This window comes from Pediculus humanus, genomic scaffold, assembly GCF_000006295.1.
Source record: "Pediculus humanus corporis 1103172107383 genomic scaffold, whole genome shotgun sequence".
NCBI lineage: Eukaryota > Metazoa > Arthropoda > Insecta > Psocodea > Pediculidae > Pediculus > Pediculus humanus.
The window spans coordinates 907516-927354 of record NW_002987010.1 but is presented as its reverse complement, the minus strand read 5'-3'; the positions used below and the strand labels follow the sequence as shown (position 1 = coordinate 927354).

At 34.2% G+C, this 19839-nt stretch overlaps 1 protein-coding gene across 1 annotated transcript; it reads left to right on the top strand.

The window, feature by feature from the left end:
• Positions 1–10663: 10663 nt before the first annotated feature.
• On the top strand, positions 10664–16428 carry Phum_PHUM035210 (raver1, putative; the record flags this gene model as incomplete). Its single annotated transcript, XM_002423029.1, has 6 exons — positions 10664–10946; positions 12757–13281; positions 14029–14370; positions 15373–15527; positions 15621–15866; positions 15892–16428. The coding sequence occupies 6 exons, from the start codon at positions 10664–10666 to the stop codon at positions 16426–16428; spliced, it is 2088 nt and encodes a 695-aa protein (XP_002423074.1).
• Between the last annotated feature and the right edge of the window lie 3411 nt (positions 16429–19839).

Sequence of the window (19839 nt, the reverse complement as noted above, 5' to 3'; positions counted from 1 at the left end):
TAATAATAAAATAACAATAATCATTACGATGATGATGATGATGATGAGAATGGTGATTATTATTATTATTATTATTATTATTATTATTATTGCCTTATTGACGTACTAATAATTGAATGAATGAATGATGAATGAATGAATGATGAATGAATGAATGATTGACGAAAGCTTATTTGCATTTCGGATGATTGTAAACTTTTTTTTTTTTTTTTTAAATTGATTCGGCGCCAATTTTTTTTTAAAAATCTTTTCGGTTGACGTATTCGATTTTCTAGTTTTTTTTTTTTTTTTTTAATAATAAAAATCTTCTATAATAATATTATTTATTTATTTATGTATGAGTTCAAATGATAAGAAGAAAATTTAATCATTCGTCTTTAACCTTTAACGGTTTTCTCATAATTTTTTTTCCATTCACTTCCGGTTTACCCTCCTTTTTCCGTTCGGGTCGTTCACACGGGAAAATTTTCAGGTGTTTCCACGCGTCGTCGAGGATTTCAAATGCGTATACATGGCGAGGAAAAATTGGATGGTTGAATTTTATCGTTTGAATCGGGGTGGTAAGAAGTCAACGGGATTAAAACACTTTTTTTGTTCATAATCTGGTTCCCTCTCCCCCCCCCCGCAAAAGAGACCATTTCAAATTCGATTGAAAAATAAAATGTCGCATGATGTGACGGGGGGAAAAACAGAAAAAGGGAACGATCATCGAGAGTGGAAATGAGAAAAAGGTGCGGCGTCAAAAGATTTAATAATAATAATAATAATTTAACGGTTGTTTAAATAAATAAAATTTTCTCGAAGATGAAAAATTTTCCCCGAAGAGTTTGCGTAGATGTGGATGTGTGGAGGTTTTTAAGGTATTCGTTTTTTTAACGATAGGAAAGAAGAAGCGTTTAATTGAATTTCAGGGTATTAAGTTCAATATTAAAATTTTACGGTTATTATTTGGTCGTCGTCGTTGCGTTTTCCTTCCGGATTCAATAGAGTTTGACCTCGTTTTGTTTTATACGTGTGAAATTATTCACGATGAGTTTTCGAATGGATAAAATGAAATATAAGAGATGATGATGATGGTGGTGGTGGTGGTGGTGGTAGTGGTGGTGATGATGGTAGGTGGTGGTGGTGGTGGTAGTGGTGGTGCTGATGATGAAAAGTTTTCGAGTTTAAGTCAAATTCTATGCACATTTTGGTGTTTAGTAAATGTTGATCTTTTATTTTCTATTTTTCTCTCTCTCTCTCTCTTCCATGTTTTATGAATTTGTAATAAAAGGCAAAGTTCGACGACGTCGTGATCTGAACAATACTAATATTCCATTCCTTTGTTTGTTTTCCTTTTACACCATAACGATCGTTAGAAACGAAATTTGTTTCTTTTTGTGTAAATCGTTTTAAAATAGAGGAATCATTTCTTTGAAGAAAATTTTTAAATTGAAATTTCGGGCAAAAGATAAACACATTTGACAAAGTCAAAAAAAATTATATATATATAGAAAAAACTATATAAATTTCGTTCTTAATGATGAAAAACTCGTAAAAGTCGTGGAAGTAGAAAAAAAAAAAAAAAAACGTTTTTTTTTAAACCAGAAGTTTTTGCTAAAACCGCAGATGCTTTGAAAAGTAGAAAAACAGATTTTATGTTTATATTTTTTTTCCTTTTTTCCTTTCCTTTCTTTTCTTTTCCTTCTCTCTCTTTTTTTATTTTTATTTCTTTCCCTTCTCTTTTCTTTGTACGAAAATAAAAAGAACAAAAACAAAATGGTAACTTTGGTTGTTGTTTGTTTTCTATTCGGTTGCATTACCGTTATTCGAGATTAAAAAAAAAAAATTTACAAATTTTTCAAAACAAAAGGAAACATTCAAAGGAAAATCAAAAAAAAAAAGAGAAAAGAAGATTAAAAGGAAGAGAGAGAGAGAGAAAACAGGAAACCGGGAACCGAATGACCGTCAAAGACTAAATTCTTATTTTTCTATAGTTTTTTATTTTTTTTGTCCTTCTCTCTCTCTCTTTACTTCGTCGCCATATTTACACACAAAAAAAAGGAAAAAAAGGAAAGAAAAAAAACTCTCATGTTTGCGTGACGTCAAATATAAATACGACGAGAAAACATTTTTGACTAATTAAATTTTTTTTTTTTTTTATTTGCTTCTTTTTTTTTTTTTTCTTTCCTCCATTTTTCCCTTTTTCCGTTAATTAAACATTATATCCACGTTAAAAGTTATAAAAAAAATTTAAATTAAACAACTCTTCGGAATTATTATTATTATTATTATTATTATATTATTATTATTATCTTCGATCGTCGTCGCCAAGCTCGTAAATATTTATTATTTAGAAAAAATATTTGGCGTTAATAAAAATTGAATTTTTTTGCGTTCGAGAATAATACGACGACGACGACGACGTGTGAAAAATTGTTCGGGAAAATTTCCCTCCTACTCCGTCAGGGAAATTTATTTACTCTATGCAAATGGTTTTGCCTCCTCCGGTAATCCGTTCGAGTATAGTACCACACTTTACAAAAAATGTGATTATTTACGACTTTAAAAAGTTTTTTGATTTATTTTACGACTTTCCAAAGGGAAGAGACGAATTCCAATTCATAATTCAATTTGGTTTTCCCCCTCCTCCCTCCTTCCTCCCCTCGCTCACTTTTACAAAAGGTTTTCGATAGTTTAATGGATTCGAAAGAAGAAAATCGAAAGAAAGAAAGAAAGAAAATTGATTGGAACGTTAAATAGTAGTAGATAACCTCGATAATAATGATCTGGTTCGAACGATTCGTTTAATCGTCGTTAAATTCGACAGAATATAAATTTAAAAGCGAAAAAAAAAAAAAAAAAAAATTTAGTCGGTCAATCGAGATTTGTCAAAATGGAGATTTATTTCGGGGGGGGAACTGGGGCGGGGGAGGGGGGCAAGGGCAAGGGGAAAACGTCTGAAATCAATCCTCGGCCAGAAAAACGTTTTTCGGATGTGTGTTGTTATGAAGAACAAACAATGTCGTTCCTTCTCACACATACAAAATAAATTAAACGTGGCATTTGAAAATTAGTCGTTGCGTAAATAAAACTTTTTTATTTTATTTTTTTTTTTTTCTTCGATCCGCGAAAATAAATCGTCGTCGTCATCACAACAACAGCCATATCGCGTCTTTCGATCGAAAAACGACGAATAATACAAAAAAAAAAAAAAAAATTAAAATAAATTGTCGCCAAAAAAAATAGAAAAAAAAAAAAAAATTAACAGGAGATTGTTGTTAAAAATTAATGAAGTAATGAATGCCAATTCTCACTAACGCCGGATTTTTTGAATTAATTTTTTTGGCGCCATTTTTATAAAAAAAAAAATTGTGTTTGTGTGTGTTTTGTGGGAAACGAAAAACTTTTTGGTAGAATCCGTTTAATACTAATTTTTTTCGAACCCTTTGTAAAATTTGTTAATTGATATTATCATTATCATTAACATTATTATTATTATTATCAAAAAAATTTATGTCGTCTGCAAAAAGGAAAAAAAAATGGCCTAGCAAATATTGTTTCCGTTGGTTGGTTGGGGTGATGGTTTTCTTCTTCTTCTTCTCCACTTTTTTTTTTCTTTTACGCGATTTTGATTTTTGATTGATTGATTGATTGAATGAAAGATTTCTCGATAATTAATTAATTAATTATTTTAATTATATACTTTTCGATTAAATGAATTAATAAAAATTAATAGGGAGGCGAAAAGGTTACGCCATGTTTGCATTCCAAAACGAGGATTTCATCGATTTTGTCATTTTTAATACGTGAAAATTTACCTTTTCCTGTCGTCGTCATCCTCGACGTGTTGTTTTATGTTTTTTATTTTGGGATCCGGGAAGGAGGGGGGGGCAGAGTGTGAGAGATTCATTTGCATGCGACAACAATGGGTAAAATTAAAACGGAACAAAACGAAATTGTCGTTTAACGGTCATCTGATAGTAATAATAATAATAATACGTACGAATGATGTTTGTTTGTTTGTTTATTTATTTTAATATTAATTTTCTGATGACTTATTCTGTTGCGGATGAGGAAGGAGGGAAGGGAAGGGGTAAGGGAAGAAAGGAGTGAGAGGAAATTAAAAAAGTATACGTTTTTAATTAAAATAAAAAAAAAAGAGAGAGAGAGAGAGAGATATGAAGACACGGATGATTGGGGATTGCTTGCTGGCTTGCTTAAAGCTCCTTGAGGGATCTTTAAATTTTTTTTAAAGTCGGATGAGCTTTTTTTTTTTTTACCCCCCGCCCCCATGAAAATTATTTGTTGTTTTTATTTAACGTTTAAAAAATAAAAAATTTTATTAACGGTTTTAAAACGAAAATGACAGTTTTTTTTTTTTTTTTTGTAAAATATCAAAGAGGAAATTAATTCGCGTAGCATCCATTTATTAAAATGTTTACGATGATGATGATGATGATGATGATGTAAATAATAATAATAATAATTACGATCGTTTTGATTTTATCGTACTGACTAAATTTTATTTTCCATTAAAAAAAAAAAAAAAAACGGAAAATAAGGAAAAGCTTCCGATAAAGAAAAAAATAAGAAAACAATAATAAAAGTCGTTTATTATTATTATTATTATTATTTTCAATCGTTTACAAAATAATGATTACGTGCGAAAATGAAGTGTTAAAAAAATAAAATAAAAAATCGGAAGGTTGAAAAAAAAAAACGAAGTGGCAGTAGTCAGTAGTAAAATGTTTTATGTAAAATCGTTGCTCAAACAACCATAATCATAATAAATATGATAATTTGGGTAATTACGTAGAAAAGAAAATTTTTTATTTAATATAAATTTGCATAATTTTTTATTATTATTTCGTTTCGTTTCGTTTTTAATATTATCATTATTATTATTATCATTATCATTAATATTAATATTAATATTTAATGAAAGAAGTGTCACAAAGTATAAATTTTCATATTTTTATTTTTATTTTTTTTTTCGTCCTCTCGTGCGTACGGGGTAGGGGTAGGGGAGCGAGAAGGGGAGGAGGGAGGAGGGAAATAGCAGAAGATAAGCTCGAAGGTTGAACTTGGAAAACTTCCGGTTCGATATAATTTGAAAGTTGTTGAATTTTTCCTTTTTTTTTTTTTTCGGGTGTTTTCGTCGTGTCATCAAAATGATACGACATCGAGCTTATCGTTTCTAAAATAACATTTTATGCGAGTTAAAAAGTTGATTTGGTTGACCGCAAAACCTTGGACGTGGAAAAAGAATGAGATTTTTTATTATTATTATTATTATTTTTTTTTTCTTTCGGACGTTAATTATGATGATTCTTGGATTTTATTTTGTTTTTCTCTTTACCTCTTCTGCTTTGTCTATTGAAGAAGTGTCATTAACAATTACGAAAATTCCTGTCGGAATCTAATTACACGACTCGAAGATATAGGATAGGACGACACGAAAATGGCAAATGTTTATTTTGGAATCGAATCAAAATCATCAAAATTGTTTTTATTATTATTATTATTGCGGTATCGATGTATTTTTCCGAATTCGCGTAAATGAAAAATCGTACAAGGTGGTAAAAAAAAGGTCAAAGGAAAGAAAACAAGGAAATGAAAATTGATTTTACGATCTTAATCTTTAGTCGAGGAGAAAATTGGAAAAAAATAAGACGGAGAAGATGAATTAAAAGTTAAACTTTACCGGAGGTGTGGAAGTAGTGAGACGTGGAAGAAGTAAGAGCAGAAGACGACGATGACGACGACGTTGAGGAAAATTAATACGAGAGGGAAAAAAACCGGAAAATTCGCGTAATTAAAAAAAAACGGGTTCGTTTAAAGAATAAAAATACGAAGGAGTTGTAAATTAAACGGAAATGGTTTTTTCTTACTTGTCAGGCAGGCACAAGATCTGGTTGTCGGTTTGTTGTTTGTTGTTTGTTTGTCAGGTTTGTAAATGTCGAAAATAGTGTAAATAGTGACGACGACGATTGTCCTTAAGCTTTGATCGAAAGTTATAGATCAAGTTGTTTTTTTTTTTTGTTTGTTTGTTTGTTGTCATTGTTGTCGTCATTTTTCCACGTCGGAAGATTTTTTTTTTTTTTTTCGCGGAAAATTATATTCAACAAACAAAAATTTATTATTATTATTATTATTACTATTTTTTTTTTACCGCGTTTGTATTTTAAAATAAATTTAATTAAAAACGGAAATGCTCGACTTGTTTCCGGCTTTACGTGACGGAAAATGTGTTGATAATTTGCTTTTATGATTCTATTGTATCCAGGTTTGTTTTTATTTCTGGAGAAAAAAAAAGAAGGAAGTTGTTGTTGTTTCCGTTGGAATTAACGATGTTAAATTGAAATGAGTATTGGTACCAAAGAAGGCAAGTTTTGGCACAGATAATAATAATAATAATAAAATGTGAATCTAATTCCTTAAGGCGTGATAACAAACAAACAAAAAAAAACGATTATGAGCACAATGAACGGCGCGACCTTGTTATTATTATTATTATTATTAATATTATTTATTATTTTTACAATAATAAAAAGTTCATCTCTCTCTCTCTCTTTCTCTCTCTCCTCCTCTCGCCCCTTCGCATTCTCTTTGATTTAAAGGTAAAATAATAATGATACATTGAATGGTTGTAATTTATCAGAGTCAGTCAGTCAGTCAGTCGCAGGTGTAACGTTTTTTTCTTCTTCCACGTCACTTCTTCACCCTCACGAAAGGTTGTCAGAAAAAAAACGAGAAAAAAATGTTTTTTTTTTCTTTCGAAAGGAGACGAGGGGAGACATTTTGAATTGTGAATGAATTCTTCATTGTTTAAATTAAAAAACCGTCTTGGATGAATTCGAAACGAGATCCTTATTAATTTAACGTTTAAGTGTAAGAAGAAGAATTTTATCGTGGCGGGAGATTTTTTTTTTTTTTTCCGTGTGTGTACGAGTGAGTGAGTAAGTGTCGGAAGAAAAAATAAGACGAGAGAGAGATAGAGAGACGTATTATTTGACGAATACAATGGTTTCATTGTTATTATCACGAACGGATTTTTTTTTTTTTTTTAACAAGGAAAAGTTTTATAGAACGACAAGTTTATTTTTGTTTTCGAGGGGGAGGGGAGGGAAGGGAGAGGGAGGAGTGTGGCGGTGAGGAAGAGTGTAAGAGTTTGGAAGTTGATTTGTTTTTCGAAACTTTTTTTTTTTTATTGTGGTTTGTAATTTGAAAATAATAATAATGATAAGAAGGAGAAGAATAAGATTCAAAGCGTGGTAGTAGCAACACCAGGCTCGTACACAGTGCTGTGAGTGCCACAATGGGTAGCCTTGCAACCAATTCCGGAAGGTATCAGTTTTTGAAAAATTGAAAAAGAAGAAATAAATGCTCGAGTGAAAAAAGGACGGCGTTGTAAAAGGAGTTTTCTCTCTCTCTCTCTCTCACTCTCTCTCCCTCTCTCACTCTCCAAAGGCACCGCCGAGGTTCTGTGAAAAAATCACAACGAAAAAAACAAAAAAAACCTGAGCCGAGAGAGAGAGAGGAGAGGATGACGGTGAAAGATTTCAACGAGTGCGGAGGATCAAATTGATAATAATGATATTGTTTGTCGAGAGAGAGAGAGAGAGAAAGAGAGCATTGTTCTAGAATTTACCGTTACATAAATTGATTAATATCCCGTAATAATTTAATAAACGACTCGATGATAAATTTATATTAATTTTTTTATATAAAAGTTCCGACGTGAATATTCAATGAACTTGAAATTGCTGACCTCCATTTTTCTTTTTTAAGTCGGAAAAGAATGGGGGTGGGGTGGAGTGGAGAGGGGAAATTTGGATTTCGATCTTGACTTGGAATTCTATTAAGCATCTCAGCTTCGTGAGCTTGTTATTATTATTATTATTACTGATTGAATTTCTATTTCCTTTTTTTCCCTTTTCTCATCCTGAAGGAGGATCCCTTGTACACACACACACACGTGAATCAATCATCTCCCCGGGGATTTTTGGGTTATGAATTTAATAAACCGAGAAAATTGTTTATTGCGGTTTGAAAATCGAAAAGGGCGATTCTTGTATTTGCCGCCATCATTGATTTCACGTGGGGGGAGAGAGAGGGGGAAAGACGTGGAAGCAGATGACTACCGTTTTATATATATTTTTTTTTTATTCGAAATTTAAAAAATCATTTTAATTCATTCATGTTTTTTTTTTTCTTGTCTTGGATTTTTTATGTATTTTACATTTTCGTGTTGTTTCCCCTCCCTCCTCCCCCTCCTCCACTGTTTTTTTCTTTGTTTTGTTTTGTTTTGTTTTCCTTCTCTTTTTTTTCTCTCTTTTTATTTCTTTTTCGAAATAAAAATATGAAATAAATATAAAAAATGAAAAATGAAAAAAAAAAAAAATTATATATTTTCTTTTTTATTTGTTTTTGTTTTTGTTGTTGTTGTTGTTGTTGTTGCTGATGTTATTATTATTATTTTTTTTTATAATTGAAAAGACGAAATGAGACAATAATAATAATAATGATGATGATTTTATGGTAAATATTATTTTTAAAAAAATTTCAAATCAAGTTTAATGATGTAAATGATTGATTTTTTTTTTTTGAACGAAAAAGGAAAACGTTGTATTTTTTCCTCCTCCCGCTTCCCTCCCTCGTATTTATAGAGTTTTAAAGAGGTAAAAGGGGAGGGGGAGGAAAGGAAGGAAATCCCGAGTTCAAACCGTTATTATCATAATGAAAAACGCGGATTTTTTTTTTTACTTTTTTACTCTTTTTTTGCGGTTTTTTTTTTCCCCGCCCACTCGAATGGATTTTAAACTACGTTCTCCAAAAAAAAAAAAAAAAAAAAAAAAAATGGAATTAAATTTTTATTTCGAAATTGTATTTTTTTTTTTGGGGGGGGGGAAGGGGAGTTTCGCGTTAGTATGTTATAATGTACCGTTGGTTGTTTGTTGGAATAAAATTCCGTTAATTGAATCCTTCGAATCATTTTTTAGTGTTTTTATATCGGTGTCACTTACGCCCACCACCACCGCCACCACCACCATCGCGACCACCATCACCGCCTTCTTCATCGGACGTTTTTGATGAATGAAAAATGAAAAAATGAATGATCGCGAAATGTTTTTGAAAATGTTTCTTTCTTACGCTTTCGAGTCTTTTTATTTTATTATTATTATTATTATTATTATTATTATTATTATTATTATTATTATTAACATCATCATCGTCATCATTATTATTAATTATCTTTGTCTTTTTGTATTTTATTTAAGTGTCCTTCAACTGCGGTCTCTTCAGGTTTTTTCTTTATTGCTTTTTTTTTTTTTTCATCGCTCGCTTATTTTTTTACCTGATATTTTGACGAACCAACCGGACGGATGGACGGACGGACGGACGGACGGACGGACGGAGGTATTTTTCCGCTAAAAGCACCTGCTTATATGAATAATATCGACCTTGATTGAAACCTGAACAAAAAAAAAAAAAAAAATTTTATAAAATGTGAAAATATCATTTTAATTATGATGATTTGTTATCGTCGTCATCGTCGTCGTAGTCGCACGCACATGGTCTTTGTCTTTCAATCCCGGAGTGTTACAACCTGTTTTCATCATCATCATCATAATCATCATCATTATCTTCTTCTTCTCCTTTTGTGAAAAGCGAATCGAATCGATTAAATATTTTTTTTCTGATTGTTTTAGAAATTTCACATAATGATAATGATATCGGTTTTGTTTGTAAATTTTCCAAGTTTTACATACCTTTACATGCCACATTATTATTATCATTATTTTTTTTTTGAGAGGGAGGAGGGGGTGGAAAGTAAACTTACGGCTCGTACGTCGGATCAAAGGAAAACTTAATAATATTACCTTTTTTTTTTTTCCTTTTCCTTTTTTTTTTTTTTTACGCTTTAAGAGTTTTTCAATTTTCGTTTTTTTTTTTTTTTGTTACCTTTCGACTTGATTTTTAAAGAAAATGGTGGAATGCCCGGCGGCATTTTTTACTTTCAACCATTTTAATTTATTAATATTTAAATATATATTACATTAAATATTTAAAAATTAATTTGAAGTTTTAGACGATGACGACAAAGAAGGAGAACGTTCTAATATGTTCGCGAACGTTCTTCTCCCCCTCTTTCCTCTCCTCCCTTTCATCCCTCCCCTTCCCTCCCCCCGATTTCTTTCGTTTTTGAATGACGTCATGGAAAATAACCGCGAGAAACAAACCGTAAGATTTTTTTTTTTTTTTTTTTTTTTTTTATATGCGAGTTAAATTAAACGTAAAAAAATTTTTTTTTTCTCTTTCCTACCAGCTGTTAAAAAAAAGGATTATCTGTTCCAGAAAAACAGAGAGAGAGAGAGGGGGATGGAGATAGAAAGAGAGAGAAAAGGGTTATTTGATGTTTTTTTAAATTTTTTTTTGTTAATAATGGTGTTAATCGAATCGGATGATTTTCATAAACGGATTAAATTTTTTTTTTTTTTTAATTTTATTGATATACGGTTGGTTGTGGAATTATTTCCGGTTCATGTTCGTCGATTTCGATGACTGCTCATTGATTACATATTTATTATTATTATTATCATCATGATTGTCAACGAGTTATTTCGTTTGTTTTAATTTTTTTTTTTTTTTTGTTTGAATTTTGTAGGAAATTCGTCAGATGCTGTCAGATTTTCCGATAATATCGGTAACTCTATCATGCGGACACGGTTCGGCGGGATCGGCAAAAGCATACCTCGAAGATCCGGAAATGCTCGAAGATTGGGATAAAGACAGAGCATTCCTTCTTAGAGGTCAAAAAATTCCCGTGAGTCCTACGTTAACGGAACTCGTTTTATGCGTTGCCAGGTATCCCTTTCACTACAGCGAGTCTCATTTCACGGGTCTCGTGAGTTCCTATGGAGAAGTTAAAATGTGCTTTCTAATGATCTCCGAAAAAACAGGTGAGTGAGTCTTCCATATTTTTCTTTTATTTTCACCGCCATTATTATTATTATTATTATTATTAACTTTGATGTCATTATTATTATTATTATTTTTCTCACGTCAAAGCAAAAAAAAAAAAAAAAAAAAAAAAAAAAAAAAACAAAGAGAAAACGAGAGAAATAAATAGCCGGACGCCGGTCGGAGAATAATATTATTAATAATAATTATTATTATGATTATTTGCTTGGTTTCCTTTTTTTTGCTGTGGCAGCAGATCAATGACTTTTTTTTTCTCGTTCCACGTTCAATTGCCAAAAAATTTTAAATTAAACTTGTTAATTATTGAGAAATGAATTTTTTTTTTTTTTTTTAAATTTTCGAACGGGGGTTTTTTCTCCGGGGAAAAAGGTGTTGGAGGGTGGGGCTGGGGCTGGGGGGTGTAAAATGTCGACGAGACTTTTATTATTACTCTATGAAATTATCTTGAGATGACAACAAAATTGAATAATTTGAAAGTTTAATTAGATTTTTACTTTTTTTTTTTTTTTTTTTTGCGCGCGCGAGTTCCCGTAGACATTTTCCGTTTTTAAAAAATTTGACCTGAAATTTTCTCTTCGTCTGAAAAATTTGAATTGAAAGCAAAAAAATACTCGAACAAAGGGCCGAAAGTTAAAATAAGGCATCAGCAAAACGATTATAAAATAACAATAATAATAATAATAATGATGATAATAAACGTTAAAATTTGTAATTGTTAGTTGCGTTAAGTTATGAAAGTCGAAGGAATCGTGGAAATTGGGAAATGGATCCCCGGTTTTATTTTATTTTTTTTTTCATTTTAATTTTTTGTTTCTCTTTCCCTTCTCTTCTGTCCTCCCCCTACCCTTCCTCTCCTTTTCTTTCCCCCCTTTTTTTTTTAAACTTTTACGAATTTGTTCGTTTGTTATACGTTTACCCTTTTTATCTTTTCTCTTTTTTTCTTTCTCTCTCTCTCTCTCTCTCTCTCTGTTTATGCTAACTGAACACGATTTTAACGATTTTTTTAATGCCAATTATCATCAACATCATCATCATTAGTATTATCATCATTATTATTATATATTACATGAAATGAAAAGTTGTGGAAAATTCGGAGCTGTGGAAAAAAAAAAGAAAAGTTTTTTGTTTGTTGTACATGTTTTTTTTGAAAAGAAAAAATTTTTAACCGTGGAATAATTAAACCGTGAAATTCTCTTTTCTCTTCCTTTTTTTTCTCTCTCTCCATATCCTTCTCCCCTTCCCCCTCCCCGTCGCTCACAACACACGAGAAAATAATTCGAAAGTTTTTTTTTACGTGGGGGGAGAGGGAGGACCGTGCCAGTTAACAAAGAAACAAAAAGAAAAATAAAGTCGAAATGATACTGTGGTCGTACATAAACAGAAAAAAAAAAGTATATCTTTTCTCCTTCCCCCCCCCAAAGCATAAGTTTAAGAGGAAAAAAAAACTGAATAAAACATGGTTGACAGTGTTTGAAAGAAATCACGTGACTCGACACTCGTCGACTTTCGCTGTTTTGACACGTGCAGAAAATTGAATTGAAAATAACTGTTTTGAAAGTACTTAAACATTTATTAAAAGTAATTTTTCTAAAAAAAAACTAATTTCATCATCATCATCATCATCATGATCATCGTCGTCGCCGCCGCCATTGTGATCATTATCATTATTTTATTTAATAAAATCACAGAGCGGATTAGATAATCCATTATTTCCTCATCTTTCTTTTCGAAAGGTTTTTACGAATTACTATTATTAATATTATCATTATTATTATTCTTTTTTTCCAGGAGAGAGTAAAGGATACGGTTTCGTCGAATACGCTTCCAAAGAAACGGCTTTGCACGCGAAAAGCAGTTTAGACGGATTAGTTATAAATGACGTGACACTTTGCGCGGATTTCATAGACAGCACGCACACGACGTTTGAATCCCTGCATTCGAAGTGCCTTTACGTGGACAACCTACCTCAAAATTATCGGGACATGGGAGAGTTTCGAAGGAAATTCAGCAAAGTAATAAATCCCCCATATTGTCAAATCGCATTGAAAAACGGATGCCCGCAAAATTGGGGACTCGTAGAGTTCAACAGCGGAGAGGATGCGGAAAACACTTTGACGCAGTTGAACGGTTCCGAGATCAAAGACAAAAAACTAAAAATATCCTACTACATACCCGGAGTGAGAGCCATTAATTTGTACCTGAAACTATTGAACGAAACGGACAATAATCGGGGAAAGGGAAACGGACTCCTCCCGACGCCGCCTCCGGGAGTCTTTCAAAGTTTTAAAAATCTTCAAAAGCAGAATCCTATTTGTAAGAATCAAAGAAACTTATTATCATTATCATTTTTTATAATCATCATCATCATCATTATTGTTGTTGTTGTTTTGTTTTTTTTTCTCTTTAAAATAATTTTGGTGTCGCCGTGTTTGTTGTTTGTTTGTTTGTTTTTCCTTTTTACTTTTTTAAAAAAATTTTTCTTCGTGAAACTTTTCGCATTGTTTTCTTTTTCTTTTTGAGTTTTTTTTTTTTTTTTACTTACATTTTTGCAATTCTATTTATTATCATTATTACTACTGTCAAATTTAAATCTGCATTCGATTTTGTGTTGCTTTTTCATCATCATTATCATCATCTTCTTCTTCTTCTTCTTTTTGATAAATCTTTTAATAAAAATTGGTTTAATTTCTTCGCGCAATCTTTCCATATTTTTTCTTTTTCTTCTTACACGTCTTTATTTCTGGTTTCCCCCCCCCCATTTTCTTTTCTTTTCGTGAAGACATTCGTGCCTTCCCCCTCCCTCCGTTTATAATTTCTTTCGTGGTTATAGACGTGTCAAGTCGTTTTTATGTGTTAACAGGCGGTTAATTTTTTTAAATTTTTCTTTCACGCTTTTCCCAAATCGAAATCGGGATGCGAATTTTCCCTTTTTCTTCTACTCAATCCACGTTGTAACCATTGAAAAAAATGAAATGTGTAAGGGAAAGGGGAAGAAAGAGAAAGAGAGAAAGAAAAAGAGAGAGAGAGAAAGTTGAAAAACTTAAAAAAATTTTTTTGCAGTCGCACAGAGTATTCAGAATATAATGGTGACGGAACAACAGCTAGGGGTGGGAAACATGAATTCTCCGTCGAACGGTCAGACAAGCGAAGATGGAAAAAATTCGTCCTCCAACAAGGTCGGAACGGCGGGTCACAGGGGTAAAAAACAGGGTCCAAATAATAAAACAACAACCCCTAGCTCGAACCCAAGTTCCGAATCACCATCGTCAACAGCAGAGACAACGATAAGCCACGATCAACAGGCCGCGTTTCTTCGTCTTCTCGCCGGACAAAATCCGGCTGCTCTTCTTCAAACTCCTCAAATGGTTTCGTTTTTAAAACAACCCAAAGGAGCACTCAATGGTATTTTCTACTTTTTGTTCTTCGCATCTTTTCTATAATAATAATAATAATAATAATAATAATTAATTTAATTAAATTTACAATCTTTTTGTTTATTATTATTAATGATCGAAAAACGAGAAAACTGGGAAAAAAAATTACGGTGAATGATTTTATCTTCTGCTGTCTTTGACACCCCTCCCCCCCAAACAAAAAAAAAAACTTTTAAATTCTGTTTGTTCCTTCTACTTCTACTACTATTATTATTATTATTTATTTGTTCGATACCTGATTTTCCAGTCGCGTTAAACGTTCGACTTTGTCACCCATCAAAGGAAGGAAAGAAGGGTATGAATAATAATAATTATTATTTGAATGTAAGAGGAAAGTGAAAAATTGAAAAAAACATTTTTTCTTTTTCTTTTTCCTGCTGTTCGTAGAAGGTGTGTGTGTGTGCGTGCGTGCGGGGAGGGGAGGGGAGGGACACATTATACATTTATTAATTTTTCTTGATTTGAAATTATTTTCTGACTTTTTGCTAAAATTAAAAAAAAAAAAAAATTATTCCTTCTACGTCTTTCTGTAAATGTCTCTTTTGTTATCTTTTGTATTCATATTACGTCATAATGAATAATGTCGTCATCGTCGACGACGATGACGTCGTCGATGACGAGCAAGCATCTTTTGCTCTGTCGTGTAATAATCAAAAAATTTTAAAAAATAAAAAAAAAACCACCTGCAGTTTGTTAATTCATATTATCACTAATAATAATAATAAAAATTTATCTGCCGAATATAAATAAATCAGGATGATAATAATAATAATAATAATTATTATTATTATTAATAATAATAGATATCACGTATGGACATTTAAATAATTATATAACTCCGGTCTTGGCATTGGAAAAGATGCACCCTAATGTTCTCGTTTGCCTCGTTTTTTAAAAAAATAATAATAATAATAGTGATAATGATAATAAATAAAAATTATTGTTGTTTGTTTGTTTGTTTGTGTGACAGGAGCAGCGGTATTAGTGCCTCAAACAGCGCTTGCTCCCGAAGCTTCTGGTTTAACATTACCGGCGGCCATTCCAGTTATTCCAGCATTATCGGATTTTTCCGCGAGCGGATTGTATCCCGATGCGGTCAAGGCTGCTGCTTCGGCATCTGTTAACGTGAGTTTAATTATGGAAAATTTTTTTGTCCCCCCCCCTCCCCAGCCCGTTTCCCGTGTTGTTGAAAAATGATTTTTTTTTTTTTATGAACAGTTGCTCGGAGTCAATCCTGGAATCGATGCGGTCACGACGGGTTCTTTTCCGAGTCCGGCAACGGAAACGGGTGCTGCTTTAAACATACCGACCGGAGGTCAAACAGCTCTGTGGAATCCGGCAGCCGTTTTGTCAGAGTTAGGAGAGAAAGATGTAGTGAATGGAGACAAAACATTATTGGTACTTGAAATATTTTTTTTGTTTAAACTTTCTGTCGCTCGGGATAAAAAGGGAACGTTGGCTGACGTTTTGTTTCTTTGTTACGTTTCAGGCACCGCACCTGACATTTTCCCGACAGGTGAATCCATTAACGCAACGTACTCAGCGGTTGACGCCTTTGGTTCCGACCACGCATCCTCTTGCACGCACTATCATACCAATACCGACTGCTATTCCTGCCGAAGAGAATTCCGTACTGACCGAACCTCGGACCGCCGCGACGAACGGATTTCATCCGGCTTGGTTTCCGCATCCCGTTTGGCCGACGGTGGGAGCTTTAGCTCACGCTCCTCCGACTCCGCCGAGGCCGATCGGTTTCGAAGCTCAGTGCCTCCTTTCGAAAACGAACGTTCGCACAACGACTACTTCATATTTAACTGATTATCCGACGGCCGATTGGGCGTCGAATCCCTACGCTTCTCCCATCCCCACGAACGTGACTCCCGTGGGTCAAAAAAGAAAACATCCCTACACTACTTTTTTACCCTCTCCCGAGCCTTCCCCAGAAGGTCCCTACATCGGTCAACACTCTCAGGGCATCGGTGGCCATTACATCGACAGTTGGCCGAAGAGAAAGAAAAAAAATTGATGTTATCGATATGATGATGTTTTTGTTATTGGAAATGGTGATAAAAGTGATTATTGATTTCTTATTACTATTATTATTATTATTATTATTAATTAAAAAAAAAATGATGCCGATGCCGATGATGATAATAATGATGACGTCATGAAGTTGTTGTTGTTGCTGTTCTTTTGCGATGGGAAGAAAAATGTAAAAAAAAAAAAAAAAAAAAAAAAGTCTTTCTCAATTGTACAAAAAAAACTTGTCCGTGGATTTTCGCGGCTTTCCTTTGAAGTAGTAGAAAATAATAATAATAATAATATTTCAGGTATTTTTGCTACGTTTTGCGTCGGGTAATTTTGTCGAAAAAAAAATCAAAAAGAAAAGAAAAAGTTCGTTTTTATTCTTATTTTCATTTGCATTCTTGTATATATTAATAATAATAATAATTTTCTTATTAAAATGTATAACTTTTAGTTTATTATTATTATCATTATTATTTATTATTATTATTTTATCATTATTATTATTATTACTATTATTATTCCAACCAATAACGCAAGACGATTGAAATCGAGATTTTTTATCAGTTTGTGGTCTTCTCCGATGGACTCTGATGGGGGATGAAATTGAGTAATAAGAGTCGATCGTTGGGGATTCCTTCGGGATTTTTTTGTTGGGATGTGCAATAGGGACACGGTTTGAAATTTTAGTAATTCGTCGTAGTTTTTTTTTCCAGTAAATTTTTCCAGTTTCTTTTTCAAGTTCAGAAGTAAACAAATAAAAAATATTTTAAAAGGTAATGTTATCGAGTCCTAGAATGAATGATTGAATGAATGAATGAATGAAAATCTCGATGAATAATCGTCTCGTGCTTAAAGGGTAAAAATAATAATGATAGTAATAATAATAATAATTATTTTTAAAAAAAAAAGAAAGGAGAGAGAGAGAGAGAGGAAAAATGTAAAAATTTATTATTATCGAATTAAGTAAAAAAAAAAAATCTTTTATTTTATTTTTTATTTTTACATGAGAGTCGGTCGGTCTGTTTTGTTTAAACAATTTCTTTTTTTTTTTTTTACAGACTCTATAATAATGTTGTGTAAATGCGAATGATAATAATAATAATATGGTTTAATTTTGCATTAAAAGTTATAAAAAAAAAAATTAAATTAAACAGAATATTTTTTTAATTAATCAAAATGAAATAATTATCTTTATAAATAAATTCTGTTGTTATTTTAAATATACGTGGGAAAAAAAAAAAACAAAATTAATAATAATAAAACGAATTTTTATTTCAATTTATTTATTTATTTTTTTATTTATTTATTTAATAAACATAAATAAAAAACAAACAAACAAACAAACAAACGTCATTTCAAAAAACCTTTTATTAAAAAAGAAATTTTTGATTTTAACTTTGAGCGGGTCATTCGCAAGCGAGGGACCGCATCGCGAACAAACCACTCGCCACAGTGTAATATAAATTCGGGAAGACGGCGACGTCGACTCCGGCGGACGCCGACGTCGGATGATGCGGCCGCGGATTCTCGAAGATTAGGAAGAACGAAGAGGAAAAAATCATCGAGAAGGTGGCAGGGACGAGACACGGACGAATAGTGGGGAGGTCTGGATGAGACTCTTCACCCCTTCGGAATTCCTCTCCGTCTCCGGAAGATCATTTCGTTTCTGCGGAGGAGGCGCGAGCGATGTAACAGATCGCGAGTACTTGTAGCTCCGACTCCTCCTCAGAGAAATCAAGATGCAACTCAGAAAGACTACGGGAAGATCGACTCTATTCGCCTCATTTCTCTGGAAGTTCGCATCACATACAGAGCGAACAAGAAGCCGGACAAGACGACGCCGACGACTTCAGTGATTGCGACACTGGATTCTCACGGCTTAAAATGCGGTCGTCGCGATGCCCGAACCGTCGCGTCGATCGCGAGGTAGGTGGTCATTTTCGGTCATCATCATCTTGTAGGTGGCATGGATGCGACGTGGACGGACCGCGGGGAGCCCGTCGCAACGTAGGCGGGTATAGCGAGCCTGAAAGCTCGTTTCTCTGTGGAGGAGACGGGAGCGACATAGCAGGTCGCGACCGTTCACCCGTGTCGTGAAGCGGTCGGGATCCGTATCCCTTTCGATTACGTTGAAGGAAGATTCGCCCCGGCCCGTCGGGCCACTTGGGCGTGAGTTCTTCGCCCGTGGTCGTGCGGCCTTCAAAGGTCCGCAGACCTGTGGTATGTTGGGGGATCACCGAGGTGACGGCTAAACGGAGACGAGGGCGAATCCCCCCCCCCAGATCGAACGTGTGGAACGGTCAAAGTTCTGGAGGGGTCTTGACTGAAAGGTAGGTAATACCCCAACAAGCGTCCCCCCTCTTCATAAAAGCCAGGCTATTGCGACATGCTCAGGAGTTTTAGTGGGTATGGGTCCCCCGGTTAGGCTATTCATTTCATACCGAGTCCCACACTCCCTCTTCGGAGGGGTTAAAGCATAAATCTGCATTTCTTCTGAGATATCAAAAAAAAAAAAAAAAGGTTAGGGCGGCCAAGGAGATGGCCTGTAATCCAGCTACTTGGAGGCCGGGTGCAGCGGATGACTCTGATCGTGTAATTTGGATCCTACTTGTTGCGAATTGTTTTAAAACAGTCGACGGGACGCCTGGTCAGCGTTTCCGCCGACCTACAGGGTATTTAGGGACTTGTTCCCGATGCGTGGCGGTTGAGAGCCGTTTTCCCCGATCGCAGACGAAGAGTCAGACCTGTACCTTACCAACCTTTCAGGGAGAAAAAGTGTGGAACTCGGCTTTTTTCTTTCAGGGTTCATCATCCTGCTCCGGGAAAACGGGCATGCGAGCGAAAGGACGACGGGAAGATCTTCTTGCGGGGGATGAACGGGACACTCTTCTCGCGGGGGATCGACTCGTCTCCGAAAACTCGTCATCCTCGGGGAGTGGTTCGCTTGCTTAAGGTCGGTGCGTGCGATTCACTCCAACGGTAGAAAGAAGATGCGAACAAAGATGAAGATCGGGACGACGTCGGAGTCCGCACCAGTCGGATTCTCGCTCTTCAGACTGCAAGAGTCAATCGGACGGCGGCAGGGGCGAAATGCGGACGGACTGCGGAGGATGTTTCGTCGGTTCGGCAACCTCGGAACTTCTCGCCGCCTCCGGAAGCTCACTTCGTCTCTGCGGGGAAGCGGGAACGACGTGGCAGGTCGGTACCGTCTCCCGAGGCACGAGGGAGGAAAGGATTCGTCCCCGTACTCCGAGTCGGGCTTCGGATCTCTTTCTCGATTACGACGGGGGGAGATTCGTCCCGGCTTCGGTGCGTTGGCGTTCTTCGCGGCGGTCGGAGTCTGGCGAACTTTCGGTCGTTGCGGGGTCGTCGGGGAGGGAACGGGGATTAACGTTTCTGATTTCCAGGT